Source organism: Pteropus medius, unplaced genomic scaffold (assembly GCF_902729225.1).
Source record: "Pteropus medius unplaced genomic scaffold, Ma_sr-lr_union100, whole genome shotgun sequence".
Classification (NCBI taxonomy): domain Eukaryota; kingdom Metazoa; phylum Chordata; class Mammalia; order Chiroptera; family Pteropodidae; genus Pteropus; species Pteropus medius.
In genome coordinates, this window is record NW_024340696.1 from 20523209 (window position 1) to 20548170 (window position 24962).

General features: G+C 42.1%; 1 protein-coding gene and 1 pseudogene across 2 annotated transcripts in view; both read left to right on the plus strand.

Annotated features, from left to right (window-relative positions):
* The window catches only part of PTPRJ (protein tyrosine phosphatase receptor type J), a 140406-nt gene extending 135867 nt beyond the window's left edge, over positions 1–4539 (plus strand). For both annotated transcript variants that reach the window (XM_039869356.1, XM_039869357.1), the window contains exons 24-25: positions 199–334; positions 1972–4539. In XM_039869356.1, the coding sequence (XP_039725290.1) occupies positions 199–334; positions 1972–2130 (295 nt within the window). In that variant the 3' untranslated portion in view covers positions 2131–4539. The remainder of the gene's footprint in view (positions 1–198; positions 335–1971) is intronic.
* A 17875-nt stretch (positions 4540–22414) lies between these two features.
* LOC120604365 (olfactory receptor 4B1-like) lies at positions 22415–24025 on the plus strand (annotated as a pseudogene).
* The last annotated feature ends 937 nt before the right edge of the window (positions 24026–24962 follow it).

Here is a 24962-nt window from a genome sequence, read left to right on the forward strand (position 1 = left end):
TGGGCCCCAGTCCCAAGGTAGTTCAGTCTTACTTTCTGAGATTTCAAACTAGCAAACGTTTAATGATCATGGGCATTGCCCTCCAAGGCTGATAGTGGAGGAGAGCAAGATATGTATGCACAAATGGGGCAATTTGAGAGTACAGTGGAGGTAACATGGCAATGTGCTCAAATGTGCTCATTTCCCTTTTCTTTTCAGTGCTGGGGTTGGAAGGACGGGCACTTTCATTGCCATCGATCGTCTGATCTATCAGATAGAGAATGAGAACACTGTAGATGTGTACGGGATTGTGTATGACCTTCGAATGCACAGGCCCTTAATGGTGCAAACAGAGGTGAGGCCAACATCTGTGTCTGACAGTCTGCCCTTGCCGTCCTTTTTCAAAAGGTTTCACCTGTGTTAAACTGTTTCACCCTTCCAGATCTATCTGGCTCTTGATCATGACCTAACACTGGATTTAAGACCCTAAACTGACATGAGGTTGAACTACTTGATAGTGACACATGGTGCTTGATATCAGCATCGGCACTACAAACCTAGATAGTGTTAGGATCCTTACCTGGCTGCCAGGAACTCACCAGATAATCTTAGCAAGTCTCTCTGAACTTTGGCTTCTGGATTTTAAGCTCATAAAACTGAAATTTTCACTCTTTGTTTCTAAGAAGCTCTCGCCATCTCTAAACTAAGCTAATGAGGACTTATCAAATATTAATGATATGAAGTAGCATAATGCTGCTTTAAGCATTCATATGGCACTGCAACCTCACTCAGCTTTGTGAATGTCAGTTATATAGCTACAGGAGGTTGCTGACCACGTGAGAAGATGAATGCTTGATGTCTACAGTGTCGTTTGTGCAAGACTGTTGGATTTGGCTTTCCTTGAAATGTTCCAAGTAAATACTGTTTTCGAGGCATGTTCTCAACAAATATATTGGGAAATAGCCTTTTTCAAAGTTGTAGGGTGACCAAGATGAGAGCAAGAGGAGTAGTTCTCAATCTTTTATCTTCTTTTGGGAAACACCGAAATCTAGTACCTGCCTACAGATTCTTTTCACGTCCTTTTTCATATTTTGAAAATAATATAAACCTGTCAATATTAAAAAATCTGACAATACAAGGTTATATAGGGTATACATTTCTCTTTTTCTTTCTCTTCCCCAGTCCCACTCCCTGGACGTAGTTTGGCTATATCTTCATAGGCTTCTTTGTGCTCAGCTATAGAAAAATACATATACGTATACATACATGGAGTATTTTTTAAAAATTAGATCCTGTTTTGTATATAATGCCGCCCTGTGATTTTTTTCTCTTATGGCATCATGGGTCTTTTTCCGTGTTAGCATATACCTCTTCTTCCTCTTTTTAATGGCTACCTGCAGGTTCTGGTATGCTTGCCTGCAAGTGTGGTCCTCACCCAACTCTTACCTCCATCAATCCTTCTTTAACTCACCCCCTCTGTTGAGAACCACAATTTACTCCTTATTCTGCACATCCTCACGAGCCAAGAAAATATTGAAAGACTTTGATCATTTAAACGTATATGTGCATTGTCACCTCCACATTCTTTTCTTTGCCCTTCCCCAGTTATTCTGATATTTCTCTTTGAGCGTGAAACTGCACACATAACATGTGACAGATGAGAAGTTGGGGCCGTCAGGGTCGGTGAACAAATCAACAACATTCTTGGTTGCCAGTGGGTTTGAGTTCACTTTTCCTTGAGAATTAGGGAAACCCAACCAGGAAAAGTGAGCTACAATTTTTTTTCTTTTTCGAAACAGATTTTTTTTTTTTTTTTTAAGAAGACTATTTTATATAATTCAAATGCTAAAGCCAGGATCACATTGGGTTGAATATATTTAAGTGTCAGTGGTCTATTTTTACCTGCTGTGTCTTCGAAATTGAGGGCTGGAAATCTGAAAGTAACCTCCAGGACCTGTGCTTATTTCCTTTCTCGTCTTCCTTTTCTAATAGGACCAGTATGTTTTCCTCAATCAGTGTGTTTTGGATATCATCAGATCCCAGAAGGACTCAAAAGTAGATCTCATCTACCAGAACACAACTGCAATGACAATCTATGAAAACCTTGCCCCAGCGACCACGTTTGGAAAAACGAATGGTTACATCGCCTGATTCCAAAGGAAAACCTTTCCGGAGTTCACGAGGCCATCACACCCACAGCACAGGAAAACGCCTCGGTGTTGACATGTTTCTATATGTCCAGTATCTTAATTCCTTGTTCTGTTCTTTAGAAGTCATTGAGGGTATGAAGCTGTACACATAACATGACGGCAGATGAGAAAGCTAGCGCTGCCCGGGGCTGTGGATGGACGGCGAAGCAGATCAACCACATTCCTGGTGACCAGTGGGATGAGCTCACTTTTTTTTTTTTTCTTGAGAATTACGGAGAACCAGGAAAAGTGAGCTATGATTTTTTTTTTCTTTTTCAAAACATTTTTTTTTTTTAAAGACTATTTTATATGATCCACATGCTAAAGCCAGGATTGTGTTGGGTTGAATATATTTTAAGTATCAGAGGTCTATTTTTACCTACTGTATCTTGGAATCTAGCTGATGGAAAGCATGTAACTGTGGATGATTATCACTTCGGGAGGGGAACGTGGCGCCTCTCCTGCCTGGGTTTTCTATTTGAACATGTGCCTTTTCTGAATTATGCTTCCACAGGCAAAACTCAGTAGATACCTATATTTTTGTATTGAATCTCTTAATTGGAATATGTGGAATATTTAAACGGTAGTGTAGTATCAGAAGTTCAGCCTTCTCAGTAACATTCCTGTTCTTGCCGGATGAGAGGAGGCGTCCCCACCCCAACTTCCCTCCCCCCGCCCCGCCTCGTTTTGTGCTATATTCTCCCCTCTTCCCTCCCAGTTTTCCCCAAAGACACCACTGTTGGTCACATTTTCAGCCCACCGGTTGAGTGAGAGTGGAAGCTATCACCTCGAGAATTTCTGGGGGGGAAGCAAAGGAACCCCTACAGTAATGCATGCTCCTTTTCTTGTCCCTGTTTTATGCTTTTTCTCACGTCGTATTTGGTAAGAAGGATTATTTAAAGGTGCAATATGTGACTTAGTGATTCATGATACTCTAGATTTTTTAGTAATGTTTTACTCAGGTTGGCATTTTATGTGTGTTTGTGTTTCCGTGTACATGTGTGTGTGTGTTTAAAAGTGTGGCAATCTGTGAACACTTCTTTGTGAAAAAACAGTGTCAAATTAATCCCTCCTTCAAAGTCCACTGGCTTTAGTCTGTCTGCAATGACACATATCGCTATCTACTGTGTATATATATACATATATATATGTGTGTATGTGTATATATATGTATATATACACTAAACTCTTAAAAACAGTCATTCCTTTGAAATGAGATGTACAAAGTTTGAATTTGTATCAAAGATGTAATTATTATTTTTAAAACCTTTTCACTATACTGCTGCTGTAATTACTTTGATTTTAAAAAAAATGTATATTAACTTTTTTTTTTTTTTGCTTCAAGTGTATATCCACCAAGAATTTCAGAATTTATGTGGATTTATTTTATTGGTACATAATCTGTAAACTTCTCAAGGCATTAACATGGAAGGATTTGTTTCTTTTTATTTCTTATTGTGGCTCAGGTTATATTGTGAAGAAGTTTTGAGTTTATCCTCCAACAGGCAATGAAGTATACAAGGTCTTCTGAAGGAGTTTTATGAAGTCCCTGGAAGCCTGTGGCTGTTTGCTGCAGTCGTAAATCCTGCTGTAAACTCAGGACGAATGTGTCCTGTTGAAGATGGGAGTGGGGTCTTCTCTCCGTGTGCCCTGGTCCCTGTGGACCTGTGGGGAGCCTGTCTCCTGACCCTGCCGTGCTCTTCAACTCACCGGCACTTTGATGACTGACGGGACCTGTGAGTGGGTGTTTTAGGGCCGTGAAGGGTGAGCGATGACATACTGGCGGCCCCTGATTAGTTTCAGAGGTTCAGTGCTGCATGTCTTTGTTCCCCTTCCCCCTTGAGGTACTGAAAGGGTTAAAAGGGGAGGAGGTGGTGGCGTCATGTTTTGGGAGGACCTTACTTCCCGAATGGAAATTGCACTTTTCTTCGCTGACGCCTTTGCTCCATGTGGTAGTGAGCGGTTCATTCGCTATCTGGCCCTTGGAGGAACGGTTGGCCAGGCCAGACCAGGCCCTTTCAACGCAGCTTCGGAGGGGCCTTTGGCTCTGTGGGTCTGAATCAGGGAAGCCATGCCGTCCCGGGGTGTGAGCGCAGCTAGTTTTGGCTGGATTGCCTCCAAATCTTGACACTCTTCAGCCCCTCAAAGCAGACAGACCTTGGAGAGTTCCAGAACTTCATTCTGAGGTCCCTGTTCAGGTAGCTGTTCTGTGGGCCACACCCCTTCTCGCTCCAGTTTGTCAGGAAACCATTGTGATGGGTGTCTTGTTGTCAAATCCCAGGAAAATGCTGTCCCCTGCATAGCAGTCATCGCTGCCATGAAGTGGGAGGGAAGGACTTGGCTCTAAAATTGTCTTTAAAATTAATGAAAACAATAATTATAAACATAAAGCATGAAAGCTCAGAAAACAGAAACCCTTCTCCTTTCTGTCTGGTGTGGGCTTGGGAAATGGGCCACTCCCGGATGTTGTCTGGATTCCAAGTGGCAGGTCACACAAAGGTCATGATGCTTCTGTGCATCCCGAAGATGCCCAGGGAAGACAGCCTGGGGTGGGGCCAGTGGGGCGCTGAGGGTATTTATAGCACAGTGATCAAAAAGGGAAGATTAATGTGTAAATACAAGGGACATATGGGCCGGCGGTTGGTCATAGGAAAGAGGAAGGTGCTTTTGAGCTCCTGCCCCAAACCCTCCCAGGAACAAGGAACTGAAACGTGAGGATGCGGTGGAATTGTGGAGACAGTGTGGTTGCCCCGCTTTATTTAGTATTTGACAGTTCCATACAGAGAAGCAGACAGGGCGGGATCAGTGGGCGGTGAATGGGCTAAAGATTAGTGGTCAGTGTTTGGGAGATTTGGGCCATTGATCTCTTCTCCCCTGAGCTTGGCCATTTTGCCTCCAAAGTTAAATCTAATGATGACTTGTGCCAGGAGGAAACGACATCTGGGGTCCATTCCCGGTGGCCATGGAGTGACCCCCAGCTAGGCTTCGGCCTCACTGGATCTGGGCTTCATCAAGTCAGAAGCTCCTGGGGTTTGGGGGCCCCCTTTGCAGCTGATTCACGTTTGCTTTTCATCTGGGATGAAAAAGCCTGGTTTCCTTTTGAAATGCTTGATTGTGCTTATTGAGCTAAAGACTTGGTGAGTGATGTTATTTGCCTCAAAAGTCCAGGTTCTGAGTTTTCAGACTATACAGAGTAATCGAGTGTCCAACATACTGTAGCCTTTTTCCCCATGGGGCACATGTGGATAGGATGTGTTGATGTAGACTCTAAAACTGTAATTTTCTTGTAACTATTTTGGAATGATGCATATTTCTAATGTTTGTTATACTTGTACAGAGTATTGCTGTTGGTTGCTTTCGTTTATTTTTTAAGAAAAAAATGGCCTGAAAAATTTTTTTTAAAAAGACTTACAAATACCAAATATAAAAAATGTCAACACATTATACCTTTGTTTGTTTTTCTTTTTTTCCATTCCTTCCTTGATGTCCACACTGTTACATTTACCACACGGTTTACTGAGATATCTTTAACAAAAGCATGTTTCTCTTTTGGATTTTTCACATTGTATTAGCTTGCTTGGGCACTCATAATAAGGACCGCAGACTGTGAGATTAGACAACAGAAATTTATTTTCTCACAGTTCTGGAGACGAGAAGTTTGAGATCAAGGTGTCAACAGGGTCGTTTTCTTCCGAGGTCTCTCTTTGGCTTGTGGATGGCTGTCTTCTCCCCGTGTAGTCACGTGGCCTTCCTTCTGTGTGTGTCTATGTCCTACTCTCTTCTGAGAAGGACATCGGTCATATTGGATGAGAGCTCACCCTGATGAAATAATTTTACCTTAATTACCTCTTGAAAGACACTGTCTCCAAATACAGTCACATTCTGAGGTACTGGGGGTTAGGACTTTAACATATGAATTTTACGGGGATGCGATTCATCCCAAAACACACATCCAGGGTGACTGGGTGAAAAGGACACTCGGAGGAAGTGAGTGTGTATCTGAGATGTGGCCGCATATGCTCTCAGAGGGTCGAATGCATGGGTCTGCAAATGGACAGACACCCACTTGGTGGTGACATATGTACCTCAGGCAAGTCTCCAGGGTTTGTAGAATTTTTGGTTGATGGATTTGGGGAATCTCAGAATTGCTGGGATACTGTGGCAATTTGGGTAATTTTGATTTCATCTCCTTCCCTTAATGCTTGATGCCAATGCTAAGCAGACGAAGATGATTTTGTTTTAAGATCCCTCTCGTTTCTCCTGCCTGAGGCCAATCAATCCATTCAACAGTGATACATTGAGTGCCTACTGTGCACCAGCCACTATACCTCAGTGGCTGAAGGTTCAGTGGTAAAAAAAAATGGACAAAAATCTTTGCCCTCATGTTCTGATAGGAGGAATCAGACAACATGTAAATAAAATCTTTAGTATGCCAGATGGTGAAAATATAAAGAAAAAACATTTCACTCCCTGATGAAGCACCTTGACATTTTCACAAGACAGGCAGAGCAGTGTCGCCCTGTCAAAGGGAACGCGCTCTGCGTGTTCTCCACACACTCTGCCACACAACCCCTGCTTTGGGGGGAAATAAGATGTTTGGATAGCAGCAGTGCACACTTCTCAGCCCCACCAGGGAGACAAAGGTGAATGCAGCAGAAGTCCTGCCGCTAAGAAGCGGCTCGTCTAGAGGGAGGGGCGGGGGCATGTGTGGTGCAAATGCAAAATGAACCCCACAAAGTACCAGAGGTTTAAAGGAGAAGGTAACAGGGATCCCGGAGAATTAAGAGGGGTGGTATTTGAGCTGAATCTTAAGCAGAATTGCAGCAGGAGCATAAAGCGGGGAAGGCACGGGGCGAGGAAGTGCATGTTTTGCTTGAGAACAGTGAGGGTTTCCTGGTGACTGGAATATGAGCATGTGGGAGGGGGTGAGGCGAGGCGGTGAGGGGGTGAGGTGAGGTCCGGTGGTGACTGCTGACCCTGGAAGGTAAGAGCTCCGGGACTGTATGCGTGGGTGACTCAAAGCGTCTCGCTTTGAAAAAGCACTGTGCCCGGCGTGTGCAGATGTGTGTGTGTAGACGTACACATAGGTGTGTAGAGGAAGGACCCCACTAGACACTTGGATGGTAAATGGGAGTAAAGTCCTGCTGTAATGTCCCACACGGAACAGGGCTCGCTGTAGCTGCCACTTTCGGTGGCAGACGTGTTTCTCTGGCCTTTAGGTCCCCATGAGGTTCTCCGCGGTCACTCACCCGGGGCTGTGTCAGGGCTTTGGAGGAGCTCGCCTAGCCAACCCCCGTCCTCCCTTTGCTTTTCTCTTTTTCTCCCGTTCCCTTCACCTCTCCCCACCACGCCGAGACTACAGCGGCCTTGCTTGGCAGGTGCAAAATAACTAGGAACAATCCCAGAGCATTCCTGAGTCGTTTACTGTGAAACACGGGGTGAAATAAGGTCGGTTTTCCAGGCATCGCATCCCTTAGGATGCCTGGGTCTGCACGAGGTCTGTTGCTGTAAAATGTTTTCTGATTAGGCAAAAAGCACAGATCTGGAGCACATCACAATTTAATTACTCTAGACATAATTACTCCCCGGATTGAAGAGAAGACAGTATTTTGCCTTTAAAAGGAAGCTTCCGGATGCGCCGTGGCACCAAGAGCGGTGCCTGTCCGAAAAGTTCGGAGGCCTGAGCTGTGGTCCTCCCGGTCCTCGGACTGACTGAGGGGCCACGGAGGCAGAGACTCGAAGTTCGTCCCCAGCGTTGGGTGTGCAGTGTCTGTGGTTTGCTGAACACAGTTGAACAACACGGATTGAACTGGGTGGGTCCACTTATACGTGGATTTTTTCCCCCCAGTAAATACAGCCATCCCTTCGGATCTGCGTTTTTGCATGGGCGATTCAACCATCGAAGGATGGAAAACAGTATTTTCGCATTCCCAACCGCAGATTCGCAACTTCAGATTCCTGAACGCAGATGGAAAGTGCTGTGTGCAACCCGTGGTTGGTTGAATCCGAGGATGGGACACGCTGACTGCGGATTTTCCATTGCGCGGGTGTGGGCGCCTGCGTTGTTCAAGGGTCCACTGTGCACAGACCCTCCCGCCTGAGCAGAGGTGGGCGTGCGTGGACATCTCGTTAAAGCTGAGGAAGTGTAGAGTCCCACACAGGGCATCTTTCCACCGGTTTTTCACGCCTTGATGTCATCTGCCCATCACACCATCACCTGGGACCTACCCTCATGTCCGACACCTTGCCACACAGCAGAGAGGCTTGAGGTAAGTTTAGTAAGAGAAAAGATGGCAGTTAAAGTTTTTGCACATATGGGTGAGTTATAATTTTGACGCTGTAATAGACCGAGACACTCAACCTGTTGCCTGCAACACCCAATGAATGGTAGCGATTCATTTATCAATCAAAATTTTTATTGAGCATCTACTATGGGCTGGCAGAGGGCCCTGGGGATGTACATTTGTGAAGAAAACAGGCATAATCACTGCCCTCGTGGAATTTCAGGGCCCGTTGGAGAGACAAGAGATTAAAAAGGAATCAGTACATATTAGCTGATACACTGCAGCCGGAATGGGAAGGCAGACCTGGAAGGAGCGGGCAGAAGGGCGGGATTGAGTGTGTTATTGTTGAGGAGCAGTTAGAACGGCAGTCCCCACCCTTCTGGGCACCAGGGACCGGTGCTCCTATGATAGTCTAATGCCAGATGGTCTGAGGTGGAGCTGGGGCCGTGATGCTAGCGCTGGGGAGCGGCTGCAAATACAGATGAAGCTTCACTCCCTTGTCTGCCGCTCACCTCCTGCTGTGCGGCCCAGTTCCTACCAGGTCACTGAACGATACTGGTCCATAGCCCCAGGGTTGGGGACCCCTGAATTAGATGACTGCCATCTCAGGGGCATAGCTGGTGGGGGAGCTAAAAGCACACTGTGAAGGGGGACAGGTAGGCAGGGGCCCTGTTGGGTCGGACTTCCTAAATCTGGTAAAGAGATGAGATGTTAGCCTATGAGCAGTGGGAGGCCACCGGGGTTTCGCATGGGAGTGTCATGGTTGCGCTGGTCACTGTGTGGAGCATGGCCAGTAGGAGGGAAGTCTGGAAGCAGGGAAGCCTGTTAGAGGCTCTGGTTTAGCAATGGTTTTGTAAATGGAGGCTGGTAGCTTGACAAGGGTAGTGGCAACGAGGATGAAGAGAGACGGGAGGATTTGAGATGTATGATAGTGGCGGGCCGATGCACTGCTCCTCCCTTGTCTTTGACTCAAGACAAGACTGAGGTTTGGATTGGCCCGTGAGTGTGGGCAGGGCAACACTACTAGTTCTGAATTTAGACCATAAGAGACTTGGCTTATTTTTGTTCATCTTCTTGTACTTCCACCATTGCTGCGAAAAGAACTTGGGCAGCTGCTGCTCCGTGGGCCGGGGCCCCAGAATAAATATATGTGGAGCAGAGCTGCCCCCGCCGAGCCTAGCCAGGCTCCACTTTGGAGCAGAGACACCTGGCCCAGCCCTGCCTAGGTGGGCTGCCTCTTACCTCAACTGTACATCTAAGAGGATAATTTATCCCATGAGAATCTCTGACTTTGGGGTCATGTGTTATGTAGCATTTTTGTGGCAATAACTAAAACACTTAGCTTCACAGCTTGTGATTGGTGGAGCTGGGACTGGAATCAACCCCCAGGCTCAGTTCTTCTATTTTTTTTTCAGTTTTATTGAGAAATAATTGACATACATCACTGTGTAAGCTTAAGGTGGATAGCATGATGGTTTGATTTACGTATATTGTGAAATAATTATCACAGTAGCTTTAGTTAGTATCCATCACCTCATATAGATACAATTAAAAGAAAAAACGTCTCCTCGTGGTGAGAACTCTCAGGGTTTACTAACAACTTTCCTAATATCGTCCAGTAGCATTAACTGTAGTTGTCATTGCACATTACGTCCCTGGCACTTGCTTTTGTACATTAAGTCCTGTATTTTACTTATTTTATAACTGGAAGTTTATACCTCTCGACCCCCTTTTGGTTCTCTGTCATTTCTTTCAACAGTAGAAGATTTTGCTTAAAAGAGTCAACTACTTGCTTTATCTTGTTAGGGAGTTTATATGTCAGCGTTTAAAATGTTGTCTGATATTATAGGTGTAAAATAAATTCTGTGAAAAAGGAAAAAAAACAAAAAAGAGTCAACTACTTAACACGGGCACTTGTGAAAGAACCCGAGAGAAAACAGGATTTTTCCACACCTCCATCCCAGAGGCCTGAACTAAAGATTATATTATAGTTAATGTTTCTGGGCTTCCTGCTCAGATTCAACACCTGGGCTGAGGGAATGCGCCCATAGACTTCATACTTTGATTCAGGCCAAAGTTGTCCCCAAACTCTTCTGCGTACACTATTGGTTTGGGGGAGGCAGGCAGATGCAAGAAACCTTCACATTCTATTGCTGACCTGTCGTTAGCTGTGTACTTTGAAAAGAAACAGGCTGAAGTACACAAGGGCCTAGCATTCAGGTGTCTTCTGCTCCTAGCACTTAGTTTGATGATGATTACCCAGGTGTGGCCTAGAAACTGAGGTATCACGGGAAATAAAAATCAGATGATCCCCTGTGCTCCTATAACATGTAACATGTAAAGTGAGGAAAGCAATTTATAGAACTATAAGTAGACAGTAATCCCATTAAAAAATTAGATAAGTGCATAAAAGACAAGTAAGATGACTCCTGAATTACGTCATGGTGCGATTAGAGTGGCTTTTGTGTCTATTTTTATTTGCCTAAATTTTCTAATTTCTTCCCATGAATATGGAGTAGTACTTATTAAGAATATTTAAAACTTTAGCATTTTTTCTCCTTGACTCAAAAAAAAAAAAAAATAAGCTACAGTCTTTTAAAATATATTTGCCAAGTTTTACAAAGTTGTTTGCAATGAGTGTGAACTCCTGTTGCTAGCAGTTTGTTAAAAATTATAGTTTACTTTTGGATGTTAGATTCCGAGCTATAAAGCTGGGAGACACAAGGGACCACCTTCTTGCTTCTGGCTGAGTGTGGGTCTTCCAGGATGAAGGGCTAGTTGGCATTTGGGGAGCAGGAGGAGGCAGCAATAATAGTTTAGGACCTGCTCCCAAAAGTTCTGACAGCCCTCCCATCCTTTGGGATTTCACAGCTCCTTTTGGGGAAGATTGTGGAAGATCCCTGGGGCCTATAAGGACAAACACGAGACCCTAGGATTTACCAGTTATATTTAAGTCACTTTTCTGCAGACAGGTAAGGCCTTTGGACCTAAGAATTGAGCAGCTTTGGATGCCGGCAGCAGTTTTGTAGGCGGCCACCAGATGGTGCCAGAGGACTGAGCCAAGAAAGCAATTTTTGAATAGGCTGTTTGTTAGAGGACGATGGAGGAACATAGGACTGGAAAAAGAAACAGGAAGTTGATAGGGGATGCCTAAAAATCAACAACAGGGCAAAGGAAAAAAAAATTTTATGTGGTCTCCAACTGACAAGATGGCCCCTAACGATGCAATTCCTGGTATTCACACTCTCTGTAGTCCTGTCCCACATGTAGGTTTGATCTCTGTGACCAGTAGAACATAGTGGAAGTGATGCTATGTTACTTCTGAAATTAGGTTGTAAAGGATTCTCTCTTGGTCTATTTCTCTCAGGAGAGGCCCCATGAGAGGCCCATATGGTGAGGAACTGAACTTCCTGCCAATAGCCCAGTGATCTTGGAAGCAGACTCTCTAAGCTCAGTCAAATGACAGCAGCCCCAGGCTACAGCTTGACTGCAGCCTCCTGGGAGACCTTGAGCCAGAGGCACCCAGCTAAGCCACTCCCAGATCCCTGAGCCTCAGAGACTGCTGTAGGCTTTGTGGTCAGATAGACCTGGTTTTGTGTTCTAGCTGATCACCTACTAGCTACGAAACCGCAAAGCCGTTTCACTTTTTTGACCCTCTAGTTCATCTGTAAAATGAGAGTAATATTAGCATTTCCTCCCACCTTTAAATGAGATAGTGTATGCAAAATTCAAGATTAACTGCTAGCTGCTGCTTTACATAGGCCGAGGCAGAAAGTTTCTTTGGAGTAGATGTCTTTGTTCTTAGAAGTTGAGTGCCCTGCTTAATAATGCAGATGTAGTGAGTGTCAGTACCCATTCCTGAGGTAGAACGAAAAGCGCCTCTCCCCTTGGTATAAACAATTTTTATATAGAGCGAGGGGCTTTCTGGGAAGGAAAAGGCTGAGACCCCCTAATTTTTGGTCTCTGAAATTGCAGTTAAGGAGACCTGTTTTGGTGGTTTAGGGTGACACTGACCATGATCCATCAACATAAAAGAATATGAAAAGCCCCAGGGGTGAGCCCACCACGGGGGAAAGGGAGACTAGCGTCGGTGATGCAGGTTCAGCACAGGGGCTCGTGTGGGAGGCTCAATTTATTGCAGTATGTGCCTGGGCCTGGAGGCCCCTCTAGACCCAGCCAGCCTGGACCACTGCATTTTTAGGAGCAATAGCTGAGCATGTGAAGGGGAACAGAGAACTGCGACCTTTGGGCTCATGTGTGGAGTCTGACCGTGGCATAGCAGGGGGCTAGACCTGCAGCGGCAGCTCTGCAGCAGCGGGTAGTAGACCTGTGCTCATCCGATTATGCAGGGCCAGTTACATGGCTACGACCAAAGACAAGGCCTGCTCGGATTTCTAATTCCTCTCTTCCTACACGATCTTTGGAAGCAGGAGTCCTTTGGTCTGAGTGTTCCTCTGAAGTTCTTGGACAACTTAGGATGGAGACAGAGGGTCCAGCATTATGAGAGAGGTAATGGATAATGGACTTCTCTATTAAAGCAGTTGGGGCCTTGAGCCATTAGTTGGATAAATAAAAGATATAGTTAATTTGTATTTTCCAGATGGTGAAATAGATTGTATGAGTTGGGTAAACTAACTGCTGCTGTCACAAACAATTCCTAGATCTCAATGGCTTAATACCTGTGTCACTGTTTATTGTGGCTGGCACCATTCAAGGACCTTGGCTGGTATAGGTTCTACCACTTTTAATCCAAACCTTTCAAGGTCATCCAGAGTGGCCCCAGCCAACTAGCAGATGAGGAGGAGAAAATGGGAAACAATGTGTGGGAGGCTTCTATGGGCCAGGTTTGGAAGTGACATATATCACTTTCATCCACTTTTTATTAGTAGGAGAATAGCACTTCACCATGTACCCAGGAAGGAGAGGAGAGCTGTGGATACCGGCGAGCACTGGTGTTCTGTGCCACATCAGTCAGGCTGATGGATAAAGTGCTTAGCACAGCACCTGGCACGTAGTAGGGATTCCATAAATGGCAGTATCCTCCTCCCTTCCAGAGCCATCTCCCTGGGGAAGGAGTCGATGAGAAAGAAATGGCCTCAGTTTTCCTGCACTGGCATGGCGACTCAGCTGCTCATCGTTGTCTCATTTTATGGATCTAATGGGCGTACTGGGAGATGCTGTGCCTTGGTTTTGGTCCACAGAATGGTTATAGGAGGAGTCTGGAGCTGTGAGCTCTGGTTTCTCAGCAACTCAGCACATTTGGTTGGGATAAGTTCTCGTAGCCCCCAATTGTGCCTTTAATTACTCACCTGAAGCTCCTGGGGATCTCAAGGAGGTGAAAGAAATTGTCAGCTCTGAAGAAGCCCCAAGGGGTGACACTAATTTGCTCCTTTGCAAACTTTTCCTAACTCTTGCCTCAGCTCCTTAGAGTATAATTAGTTGCCGAAGCCTGCCATCGTGCCATAGAGCCTGGATGTGGGCCACAGAAAGCAGGGGACTGACAGAACAGAGAACTAATTGGCTTTTTCAGACTCACAGAACAGAGAACTAATTGGCTCTCTTTCTTCCCTTGATGATCCTTGTAGCAGGAGAGACCTTTTTCTACTAAATGCGAAAGGGCCAATATCTGAGTTGTGAAGGGTTACTGGACACAGGTGAGAATTCAGGGATTCGATCAACAGGTTTTATTTTTTTTTTCGTTGGTAGTATTATGTTATGCATACTGTTTTTTAACTTGCTTTTTTTTTTTTTTAAAACCATGTTTTGGTGCTCTTTCAATATGGGTATCCATAGATGTACCTACCCATTTGTAGCCCCCATAACAAAACACCATGGACTAGGTGGCTTAAACACCAGGAATTTACTTCGCATAGTTCTGGAAGCTACAAGTCCAAGGTCAGGTGCTGTGGTGTGGTTCCCAGGCGAGGGCTCTCTTTCTGGCTTGTAAAGGCTGCCCTGTAGCTGTGTCCTTACATGGGGGAGGGGGTGGGGTGATGGGGAGGAGGAGGGAAAGGGAACATTCTTATAAAGCTGCTGATGACATCACGAGGATCCTACCTCCATGAACTCATTTGACCCTAATGACCTCCTGAGGCTCCATCTCCAAATAGCATCACACTGGAGATTAGGGATTCTACACGTGAATTTTTGAGGGACGCAGTTAAGCACCATTATTTAAAAAAAAAAAAATCTATTTTTAAATTTTGTTATTTTAAGATTATTTTTATTTTTCAATTACATTCAACATTCAACATTATTTTATGTTAGTTTCAGGTGTGCAGCATAGTGGTTAGACATTTATATAATTTACGAAGTGTTCTCTCTGATTAGTACCCACCTGGCACCATACATAGTTATTACAATATCATTGACTACATTTCCTATGTTGTACTTTACATCCTTGTGATTATTTTGCAAATACCAACTTGTACTTCTTAATCTCTTCACTTTTTTCACCCAACCCCCAAATCCCCTCCCTTCCAGCAGCCATCATTTTGTTCTTTATATCTATGAGTTTGTTTCTATTTTGTTTATTTTATTCTTTTGATTCTGCGTATAAGTGAGATCATATAGTATTTGTCTTTGTCTGACTCATTTCACTTAGCATAATGACCTCTAGTTCCATCCAAATGATAAGATTTCATTTTTTTTAATGACTGATTAATAATCCATTGTACATATGTACCACATCTTCTTTATCTAATCGTCTATTGATTGGCACTTAGGTTGCTTTCATATCTTGGCCATTATTTTAATTTAAAATACAGCTTTATTGAGAAATAAAATTGTAAGATAGTTAAAATGGTGATTTGGTATATGTATACATTGTGAAAGGATTTTCCCATCTAGTTAACTGACACATTTGTTACCTTGCAACTTCACATATTTATCTTTTTCTGTGTGTGTGAGAACATTTAAATCCTACTCTCTCAGCAAATTTCAATTATTCAATACAGTGTTATCAACTGTAGTCACTGTGTTTTACATTAGCTCCTCAGATCTTATTCCTCTTTTAGATCAAAGTTTATACCCTTCTACCAACCTCTCCCTGTTTCTCTACTCCTCAGCTGTGGCAACCACTTCTCTACTCTCTGTTTCTGTGAGTTTGACCTTTTTTGTTGTTGTTGTTTTCAATATTCCACATATAAGGGACAGCATGCAGTATTTGTCTTTGTCTGACTCATCTCATTTAGCATAAGGCCCTCGGGGTTCACCTATGTTTTCATAAATGGCAGGATTCCATTCTTTTTCATGACTAAATAATATTCCATTGTGAGCATGTCTATCTGTACCTGTACCTCTATCTATCTATCTATCTATCTATCTATCTATCTATCTATCTATCTATCTATCATCTATCTATCTATCTATCTATCTATTATCTATCTACCTACCTACCTATCTGTCATTTATCACATCTTTATTCAATCATGATGCATACTTAGGACTTAGATTGTTTCTTTGTTGAAAGGTTTTTGATTACTGATTCAATCTCCTTACTGGTAATTGGTCTGTTCAGATTTTCTATTTCTCATGAATCAGTCTTGGCAAGGCTGTATTTTTCCAGGGATTTATCCATTTTTTCTGCATTGTCCATTTTGTTGGTGTGTAATTGTTCATAGTAGTCACTTATGATCCTTTGTATTTTTGTGGTATCAGTTGTAATGTCTACTCTTTCAAACTAATTTTATTTTTTTGAGTTCCCTCTTTCTCTTGATAGTCTAGCTAAAGATTTGTCTAGTTTGGTAATTTTTTCAGAAAACCACCTCTTAGTTTTGTTAATCTGTTCTATTTTTTATTAGTTTCTATTTCATTTATTTTTGCTCTGATCCTTGTTATTTTCTTCCTTTTACTAACTTGGGGTGTCTTTTGTTCTTTTCTAGTTCCTTAAGCTGTAATATTGTGTTGTTTATTTGAGATCTTTTTTTCCTAATGTAGGCGTTTATTGCTATAAACTTCCTACTTAGAACTAACTGCTTTTGCTGCATCCTGTAAGTTTTGGTATGTTCATTTGTCTCAAGATGTTTTTTGATTTCTCTTTTGATTTCTTCTCTGACTCATTGGTTGTTCAGTAGCATGTTGTTTAACCTCCACATATTTGTGAATTTTCCACTTCTCTTCTTGTAATTGATTTCTAGTTTCATACCATTGTGTTGGAAAAGATGCTTGATGTGATTTCAGTCTTCTTAAATTTATTGAGATTTGTTTTTTGGCCTACCATAGGATCTCTCTTAGAGAACGTTCCATGTGCCTATGAGAAGAAATGTGTATTCTTTTGCTGTTGGATGTTCTGTAAATGTCTATGCCCATCTGGTCTAATATATAGTTTAGTGTTTTCTTATTGATTTTCTGTCTGGATGATCTATCCATTAATGAAAGTGGGGGTGTTGAAGTACCTTACTAGTATTGTATTGCTCTGTATTTCTCCCTTCAGGTCTTGTAATATTTGATTTATATATTTAGGTGTTTCTATATAGAGTACACAAATATTTACAAATGTTATATCCTCTTGTTGGATTGACCCCTTTATCATTGTATAGTGACCTTCTTTTTCTCTTATTGCAGTCTTTGACTTAGAGTTAATTTTGTCCGATATGAGTGGGCTTCTCACTTACTTTTTAATTTGCACGGGATATATTTGTTGTCCTAGGTCATTTTTCCTGGTACCTAGTAGATCCTATGTGTAGGTTTAGGCATTTACAAGATCTATGGCATATTGTTTGTATTATAGTTTTAAATATTAGTTCTATTCCATTGTTTTAATTTTATTTTTTTTCAGGGACATCACTTATATATGTTGCATCTCCTTGGTCTAACTTCTATTTCTACCTCTTTCTCTCTGACATTTTTACTTCTTTTAAATCTCTTTTTATTTTCTTTGGTTGATTATCTGATTAACTTTCATGCCCTTTATTATATTTTACATCGACTAGTCTCCCTTTGGTATTTTAATATTTGTTACTGACATGATTTTGTCTTTTTACTGTTTTTTTTTTTTCCTGAGCTTAATCAACCATTTCACTCATTCTTGATTTTTAAAATCCATTTCTTTTCTTAATTTTTGTATTTATAGTTCAGTGTTTTATTTTTATACTTGTAAAGTTGGTTTGAATATATTTAATTCAGCCTTGAGTACTGTTTTGCAGATTTCTTTAGCTTTGTGGTTGTGTTTTTAATAAAAAATTTTCAGCATTTTCACCAGCAGAAAAGTACTTTGGTTCACATTTTCAGATTGTTTTTACAGTAGTTTTATTTGGATATAGTTTTTTTTTCCTATTCCTATTATTCTGTAGACAGATTGAGTAGAGAGATACAGTTCCTTCTCCTCCAGTCTCATGTCTGCATCATAGGAAGGATGAGGAAGGAAGGGAGCAGAGTAAAGGATGAAGAGAGAAGTGCTAAGTGGGCACAACAATGAAGTCTGACCTCTTTAAAATTTTTTTCACAACTTCTACAAGTTTGCTTACATTTCATTGGCCGGACTTGGACCACATGGCCATGTCTAGCTGTGAGGGAAACTGGAAAGGTGACTAGTTCCCTCTGGGAAGAATTAGAAAGGAGTGAAGACAATAAAAGTATTAGCAGTGTCTGCCACAGAAGAGGAGGAAGAAATGTTGTTGTTTTTTTATTTAAATCAGATACTTCCTTGTTTCATTGAAGAAGTAGTGGTGATTATTTTCAGTGAATTACAGCAGACTCTAAAAGAGTTCTCTAACAATTAATTGAAACTAATTGAAACACTTCTGAATCTTTTCCTAGCAAATATTTTCTTGGCAAAGTTTCATACTACAGACAAAAAATTCTGTCGGGAATTAGATCCTTTGTTTACAGCATGTGGCTCAATTTATTTGGAATAGTTCAAGCTACTTACTCAACATTAAAAAATAATCCTTGGTCTTCTAGTGAGTGAGTGGGTTTTCTAAACCAACAACAGGATCTGAAACTCACTGGTTAGCTATTTTCTGCAGATATTTTTCTGTTTCTAAATAGTCGATCTAAGGATTGGCCATGGGACTGATTTCCCGAATCTTTCTCTTTGTGATTTATCCATGTCACCATAAGCTATTAATTTTCTAAAAAATCACAGGACCCATAAAATTTTGTTGTGTGAAAGCAAGATTGACACCATTAATTAGCAATAATAATCACAAAATCAAAATCACTAGAAAGGAATCCCAGTATCATAGAAATAGCACTTATTCATACTTCAGTAACTTGACCAATAACTAGCTGTGTAACTATGAGAGGTCAAACTCTCTGGCCTTTAGTTATTTCATTTGTAAACTGAGGAGATTCAGTTAATGATATATGAATTTCCCTTCAGCTCTAAAGTTTCTTTGATTTCACCTGGTACCTTAGCTGAGATAAAATGGCTTAGCCCGCTGGGGCCTTTGATGCAGAGGAAGACCGTTGAAGAGAGCTTCCTGTGTGCCAGGGCACACCCGTTCAGTCTCAGCCCAGGATGCCCCTTTGAGTGATGTGGTCTTGCAACAGAGGGAGAGGTTTTTCCTCATCCCAAGGAAAAGAACCATCATGTTCAACTCCTTGCTCTAAGACTGAATATTACCTGGACGAGGTAGGTAATGCTGTACCCAGAGGATTTTTCATAGTGACTGAGTTTAAGAGGCTCTGAATTGCTGTGTGATCTACAGTGAGTCACTTTTCCCCCCTGAACCCCAATTTTTGCCTAAGTGAAAACGAGAGGGCTGGATAGAATGTGTCCTAAAGTGATTTTTTTTGGCATTAACATTATGGGATTCCATGAAGTACCACATGGTGGTCTAGAGAGAGCCATGGGAAAGAGGCCCTAGTGATGTGATTTTGAGTTCATAGCAGTAGGACTTCCAGGCTTTCTGTTACTTATTACTTTTTGTTTGTCCGATTTCTCTCATTGAGGCTTTGTATTAGAGGATAAAATTCTACTAATCAGACTGTTATTTTCTTACCTAGGCTTTTATGTGTAATCTATGAATTCCCTTGAACTCCATGATCTTAGGGTAAGGATTTTATTTGGGGAAGTGCTGGGAGGAAGAAAAGGTAATTTGTTACCAACCAATTGTCTTTCTCTTGGGCCGGGAGGAAAGAGAAAGCAGAGAGAAATGTAAATAACAACCAGGAAGTCTGAGCTAATAATAGCCACGATTTCCTATTTGCCAACTCTGTTAAGTCCTTTATTTATTTGATCTCATTTCTAATTCTTGCAACAACTATTTCAAATATGAATTGTTACCCTATTTTAATGAGAAAACCTGTTCACAAAGACACATGATATGTGGGTGTTAGAGCTAAGAGTTGGCTCGCTCCCCTAAGCACCATTCTAGACCAGTCCTTAAGGAGAGTGAAAAGCAGCTCAATCAGGTGCCCTTGTTTTGTTTTCCTCAGTCAGAGGTCCATGAACCTGGAACTGTCCCCTTCACTAAATGGCAGGTCACTTCTGACCTTCTGAGATTCATCACCTCCCTCTCTCACAATGATCCCATGAAATCACCTTATATAATTGTCTTAAACTCCCCCAGTGGACTTTTTTTTGTTTTTCAAAATACATGTCACATTGTCTTAAATGGTAAACTTGTCAACATAAAGATTCAGATATGATATGTATGTGTTTATGTATGTGTATAAGAGATTTTAAGTAAGAATTGGATGATTTGGATGATTTAGGTGATTGGATGATTTATGCCCAAGTTACCCCGGACAAAACAAAGAACAACACATGTCTTCTATGGAACATAATGATTTTAGGATCCTCCCCACCCAGCTCATTAAAATAATCAATGACGTAGAGAAAATACCTCAGCTGCAAAGTTGCAGCATGTGTGATTTTGACCCTGTGCAGTAAAATATCCACTTCTTGAAAGAGATGATCTACATTGTTCACAACTTTACATATTTGGTGAAAGTGTCACCTAGGTTATATGAGGTCAACACAGACTGAAAAGAAAATGTAGACAGAGAACATTCAAGAATCTAGTTCTTTCTGAACAATCTAATGGGTAATCAATTTATCATCAGTTAAGAGTTTACATATATATTGAGCACCACCTGTGAGGTTGACACTTAGGTGCTGTGCAGGTTCAAGGAGTAACAGACTTAGACTCTGTTCTTGAAGACAAAGCCAACATAAAACCATAGTGAGCAATAAAAGTCAATATAAAAAATAAGCTATAATGAATTAATTGTGTGGCTCTAACTGTAAGTGGTAGAGAATTTCTTTATTTTTAAATTCAACGCAATGAACAATTATCGAATGCTTACTGTGTATCTAGTTCTGAAGATTCAGGCATGAATAAGGTCATCAAAGAAGATAGATACAAAAACAGTAATCATCATAAAATTTGCTAAATATTGCAGTTGAAATATATTAGAAACACAGAAGTGTTAACTGGAATGGGGTGATGAGCAGTGTTTGACCTGAGCATTAGAACAAGAATAAACATTAATTAGAAAGCCAAGGTGTGCACACCAAGCAGAGGGAACAACATATTCAAAGAGCACGTTTGGGGGAATAATATATATTTCAGGATGGCTGGAATGTAGGCTTTAGAGAGAGTGATGTCAAGTGATGCTAGAAAGATGAGCAAACTCCAGTATGTATATGCTGTGCTAATAACATTGGACTCAATCTTGTAGGCAGTGGGAAACCATTGATAGACAGATTTCTGTCAGGTCACCCTTGGTGGGGGTGATGACAGATTCCATATCTCAGTCTCACCAGCCGTAGCTCTAAGCTCTACCCAGATCTCTTCCCTGAGGTGGAGGAGGAAAGGGACCCCCAAGCCTCACACTCTGCTCAGGATCCCACATAGCTCTTGGACTCTCATGTTCCAGAGATGCTGGTATGGAAACATTCCCAAATAACTTTAGAATTTCCTGGAATGCACCCTGTTCACAGGGAAGGGATAATAAATGGATTCAGACAAGTTGTGTCTTAACCATGTGTCTTGATGCCATTTCTCTAAGGCACCGGTGTGGTGAACACTTTTCTCTTCTGGCAGAGGAGTGATGCCTCTCCCTCCCTTTCTCAAAAGGTCTGGGTTTCAGCCCTGATTTAACTGCTCACAAACTGTGTTTCTTTGGGCAGGTTACTTAACCTCTTTAAGTCACCATTTCCTCATCTATCAGTTAGCTACATCTAAATGAGACAGGAAGAAGTACATGAGAAGATGACAGTTAGAGGGCTTACCACAGTCAAGTTCACTGTAGACATCGAATAAAAGGCAGTGGTATCTGCTGTCATAGTGTCACGATGATGGTGAAAGTGGTGAATGTCAGGTAACCACGTGCTTTAGTTCCCTTCAGGCCACCAGATCATTTCACAGCGTGTTCGGGCTATTTTTGCTGCCTCCCTTGTTTCTGTTCCTCCATTAGGGAAGCCCGACTTGCTTCCTCTTTCCCCCTTCAGTTGTTCTTCTTGGGTGCCCTTCACGAAACCCCCCATTTCTTCTCTAGTTTTAGCTCTAGTACCTGGAATCTTTACTGAGGATTTTCTTAGCATATTTTCACCTCGTGTATGTCTTCAAATTCTCACTATGGGACAAACTATGTGTGGGGTGGGAGATAGATAATTTACTTAAGGGTGGAAGCACAGTGGAATAAGAAAAAAAATAAAAGGACTTAGAGATACTTCAAAGTAGTTTTAAAAACAGAGAAAACCCTTGAGTTTCTCTGCCTCATTTCATAAGCGTGCTGTTTAATTGTACAGAGTTTCAACCTTCCTGAGGTGAGGGCCGTCTTTCTGTCTTCTTTCATATGTCTCGACTCACCTAAGCACATGGTGATTAAGAAAACGTTTGGTTAAAGAATTGAATTAAAATAAAACCTCACCTGCTGACAAAAATGTCTGCTAGTGGTGCAAAAATCGAAAGGCAGACACAATAGAACTGGTGAATCCCCATATATTATATTTGAACTATTGTTTGATAGTGAGCTATACTTTCAGCAACTTTCAGATGTTCACTTTGGGTCTCAGGTTTCAAAAATTTTCAAAACTATGTTTGTATAAAAATTCATGAAGCTGTGGGATTGGCTAAAACTATAGGGCCTGAAAAAATTTAGAAATTTATATAGTTCATGTAAAGAAAATATTAAAGATACTCTTTAGAAAGGGAGAAATATCAAGGAGATTGGAATTTCTGGGGAATAAAAAGCGGAAACGAGGGGTTCGAAAGCAGAAGTTCACTTGAGAATTTCTGACACAAAGCCATGATGAGAACATTGAGAATGGGAGAATTGTTATTAATTACCATAGATGGTTATTAATGCTGAAAATGGTGATTATTTTTTCAGTGTAGTTTCCTTGAAATAACATATTGGTTAGAATAAAACAATCCGGTTCTTGTTCTGGGTCCATTTGTTACCGGGAGGTACGGCTATGGCACGACCTCTCCGAGCCTCAGTCTTCTCACTTGTAATATGAGCATCACAGTTTTTGGGGGGCAGGTTGACTAGTGTCTTGCACAGAGTGGGCTATTGAGTACTGTATGAGTAAACATTTGCTATAGTAACAAACAAATGAATAAATAAATAAACCGGACAGATACTGTGAAAGGTAATTGCCAAATGAATGTGAAAGATTGGTATTATGATTGTGTTTGTCCTGTCACAGGGCTCTGCCCTGAGATCCGTCTTCTTCACATAGATACCATGGTCAGTACAAATAATATGACTGAGTTAATTTTCACCGGCCTCTTCTAGGATCCAGAGGAGCAGAGGGTGTGCTTTGTGGTGTTTCTTCCCGTGTACCTGGCCACAATGGTGGGCTGCGGCCTCATCGTGTGATGGTCCACGTCAGTAAGAGTCTGCATTCCCCTAGGTCTTTCTTCCTTAGCTACCTGTCCCTGGTGGAGATGAGTTACTCCTCTACTGTCTTCATGAAATTCATCACAGACTTACTTGCCAAGATGAAAACCACCTCCCTGGAGGGCTGTGTGGCTCAGATCTTCTTTTTCCATGTTGGAGTTACTAAGTTTGTCCTGCTCATGGTAATGGCTTATGACCACTACGTGGCCACCTGCAGGCCCCTTCAGTACACCACCATCATGGGTCGGCCTGTGCGTCATCTTCTAGTGGCTGGTTCCTGGTGGTGGTGGTGGGGGGGATGGCTTTTTTCACTCTATGGTTCAGATGGTTGTCACTGGCCAACTGTCCTTCTGTGGTCCCAGTGTGACTGACCACTACTCCTGTGACCTCCATCCCTTATTCAAGCTTGCCTGCACTGACACCTTGTGTTGTGTTGTGTTGGCTGACAGTGGGTTGATCTCTGTGTTCTCCTTCCTCCTCTTGGTGTCCTCCTACGTCGTGTTCCTGGTCCACCTGAGGATCCACTCTGCAGAGGGCAGGCGCAAAGCCCTGTCTACCTGTGCCTCTCATGTCCCAGAGGTCTCTTGTTCTTTGCACCTGCCAGCTTCCTCGACATGGGACCCTTCTCCACTTTCACTGAGGAGAAACCGGTGGCTGTGTTCTACACGTTTGTCACCCCCATGCTGAACCCCATCATCTACCCTCAGAAATGCAGAGGTGAAAATCACCACGAGGAGGTTGTGGGGCAAGAAAGTGAACTCAGGGGTGGAATAAAAATGAAAATGAAAAAAATTCACATGTACAGGGTGACCAAATATGCATTCTGTTTTTGGTCAACTATAAGGAATAGTGCAAAAGTTAACCTATGAATGTTTTTTTATTGAATTTTAGATGAGCTTTTAATACTCTGTGGCATCAATCCTAGCCCTTTCACAGCTGTCTGTATTTTGTAGAGTGTGGAAAACTGAGTTGCATTCCTTCTTTGCTTCAGTGGTCCGTAGTGCCAAGTGCATAGACTCCAGGGACTGGAATCCTCACTCTGTCATGTACCTGTGGAAGCTTGCTTTCATCCCTTTTCCCTCTTAGTGTTAACGTGCTGTTGTAGGTGGAAAGATGGTGGCACGTGGAGACAGAAGTCTACGTGTTGCTTTTCCCCTCCCCATCAGTGTGATCTTGTGAGAGTCCCGAGAAAGCTTTTCTACTTTATTCATTACCTTCGCTCCCCACAACTTGATTGCAGCGTCTGAAAATCTGCAATGGGAACTTTATTTCATGGGAGTAGGGTATAGTTAGAATGGAAATCTCTCTGGCTATTATTAACCATTAATATCTTAATCTGAACAGTTCTATACGATCCTCCCTTTTCTATAGAGTTGTCATCTGGGCACCGAGGTATGGCTTAAGCCAAATCCAGCCCATTGTGTGGCTTGTGAGCTAAGAAAGGTTTTTAAGTGTTTACATGGTTAAAAAAAACCAAAGAAGAATAATATTTTGTGACACATGGAAGTTATATGAACTGCAACTTTTAGTGTTCATAAATAAGGTTGTATTGGACCAGAGTCATACCCATTATTATTATTTTTTTAAATCTCTGGCAGCCTTTGTGATAGTGGCATAACTGAGTCATTGTGGCAGAGACTGCATGGCCTGCAAACCCCAGATATTTACTATGTAACTCTGATAGAATAAGTTCACCAACCCCTAGCTTAAG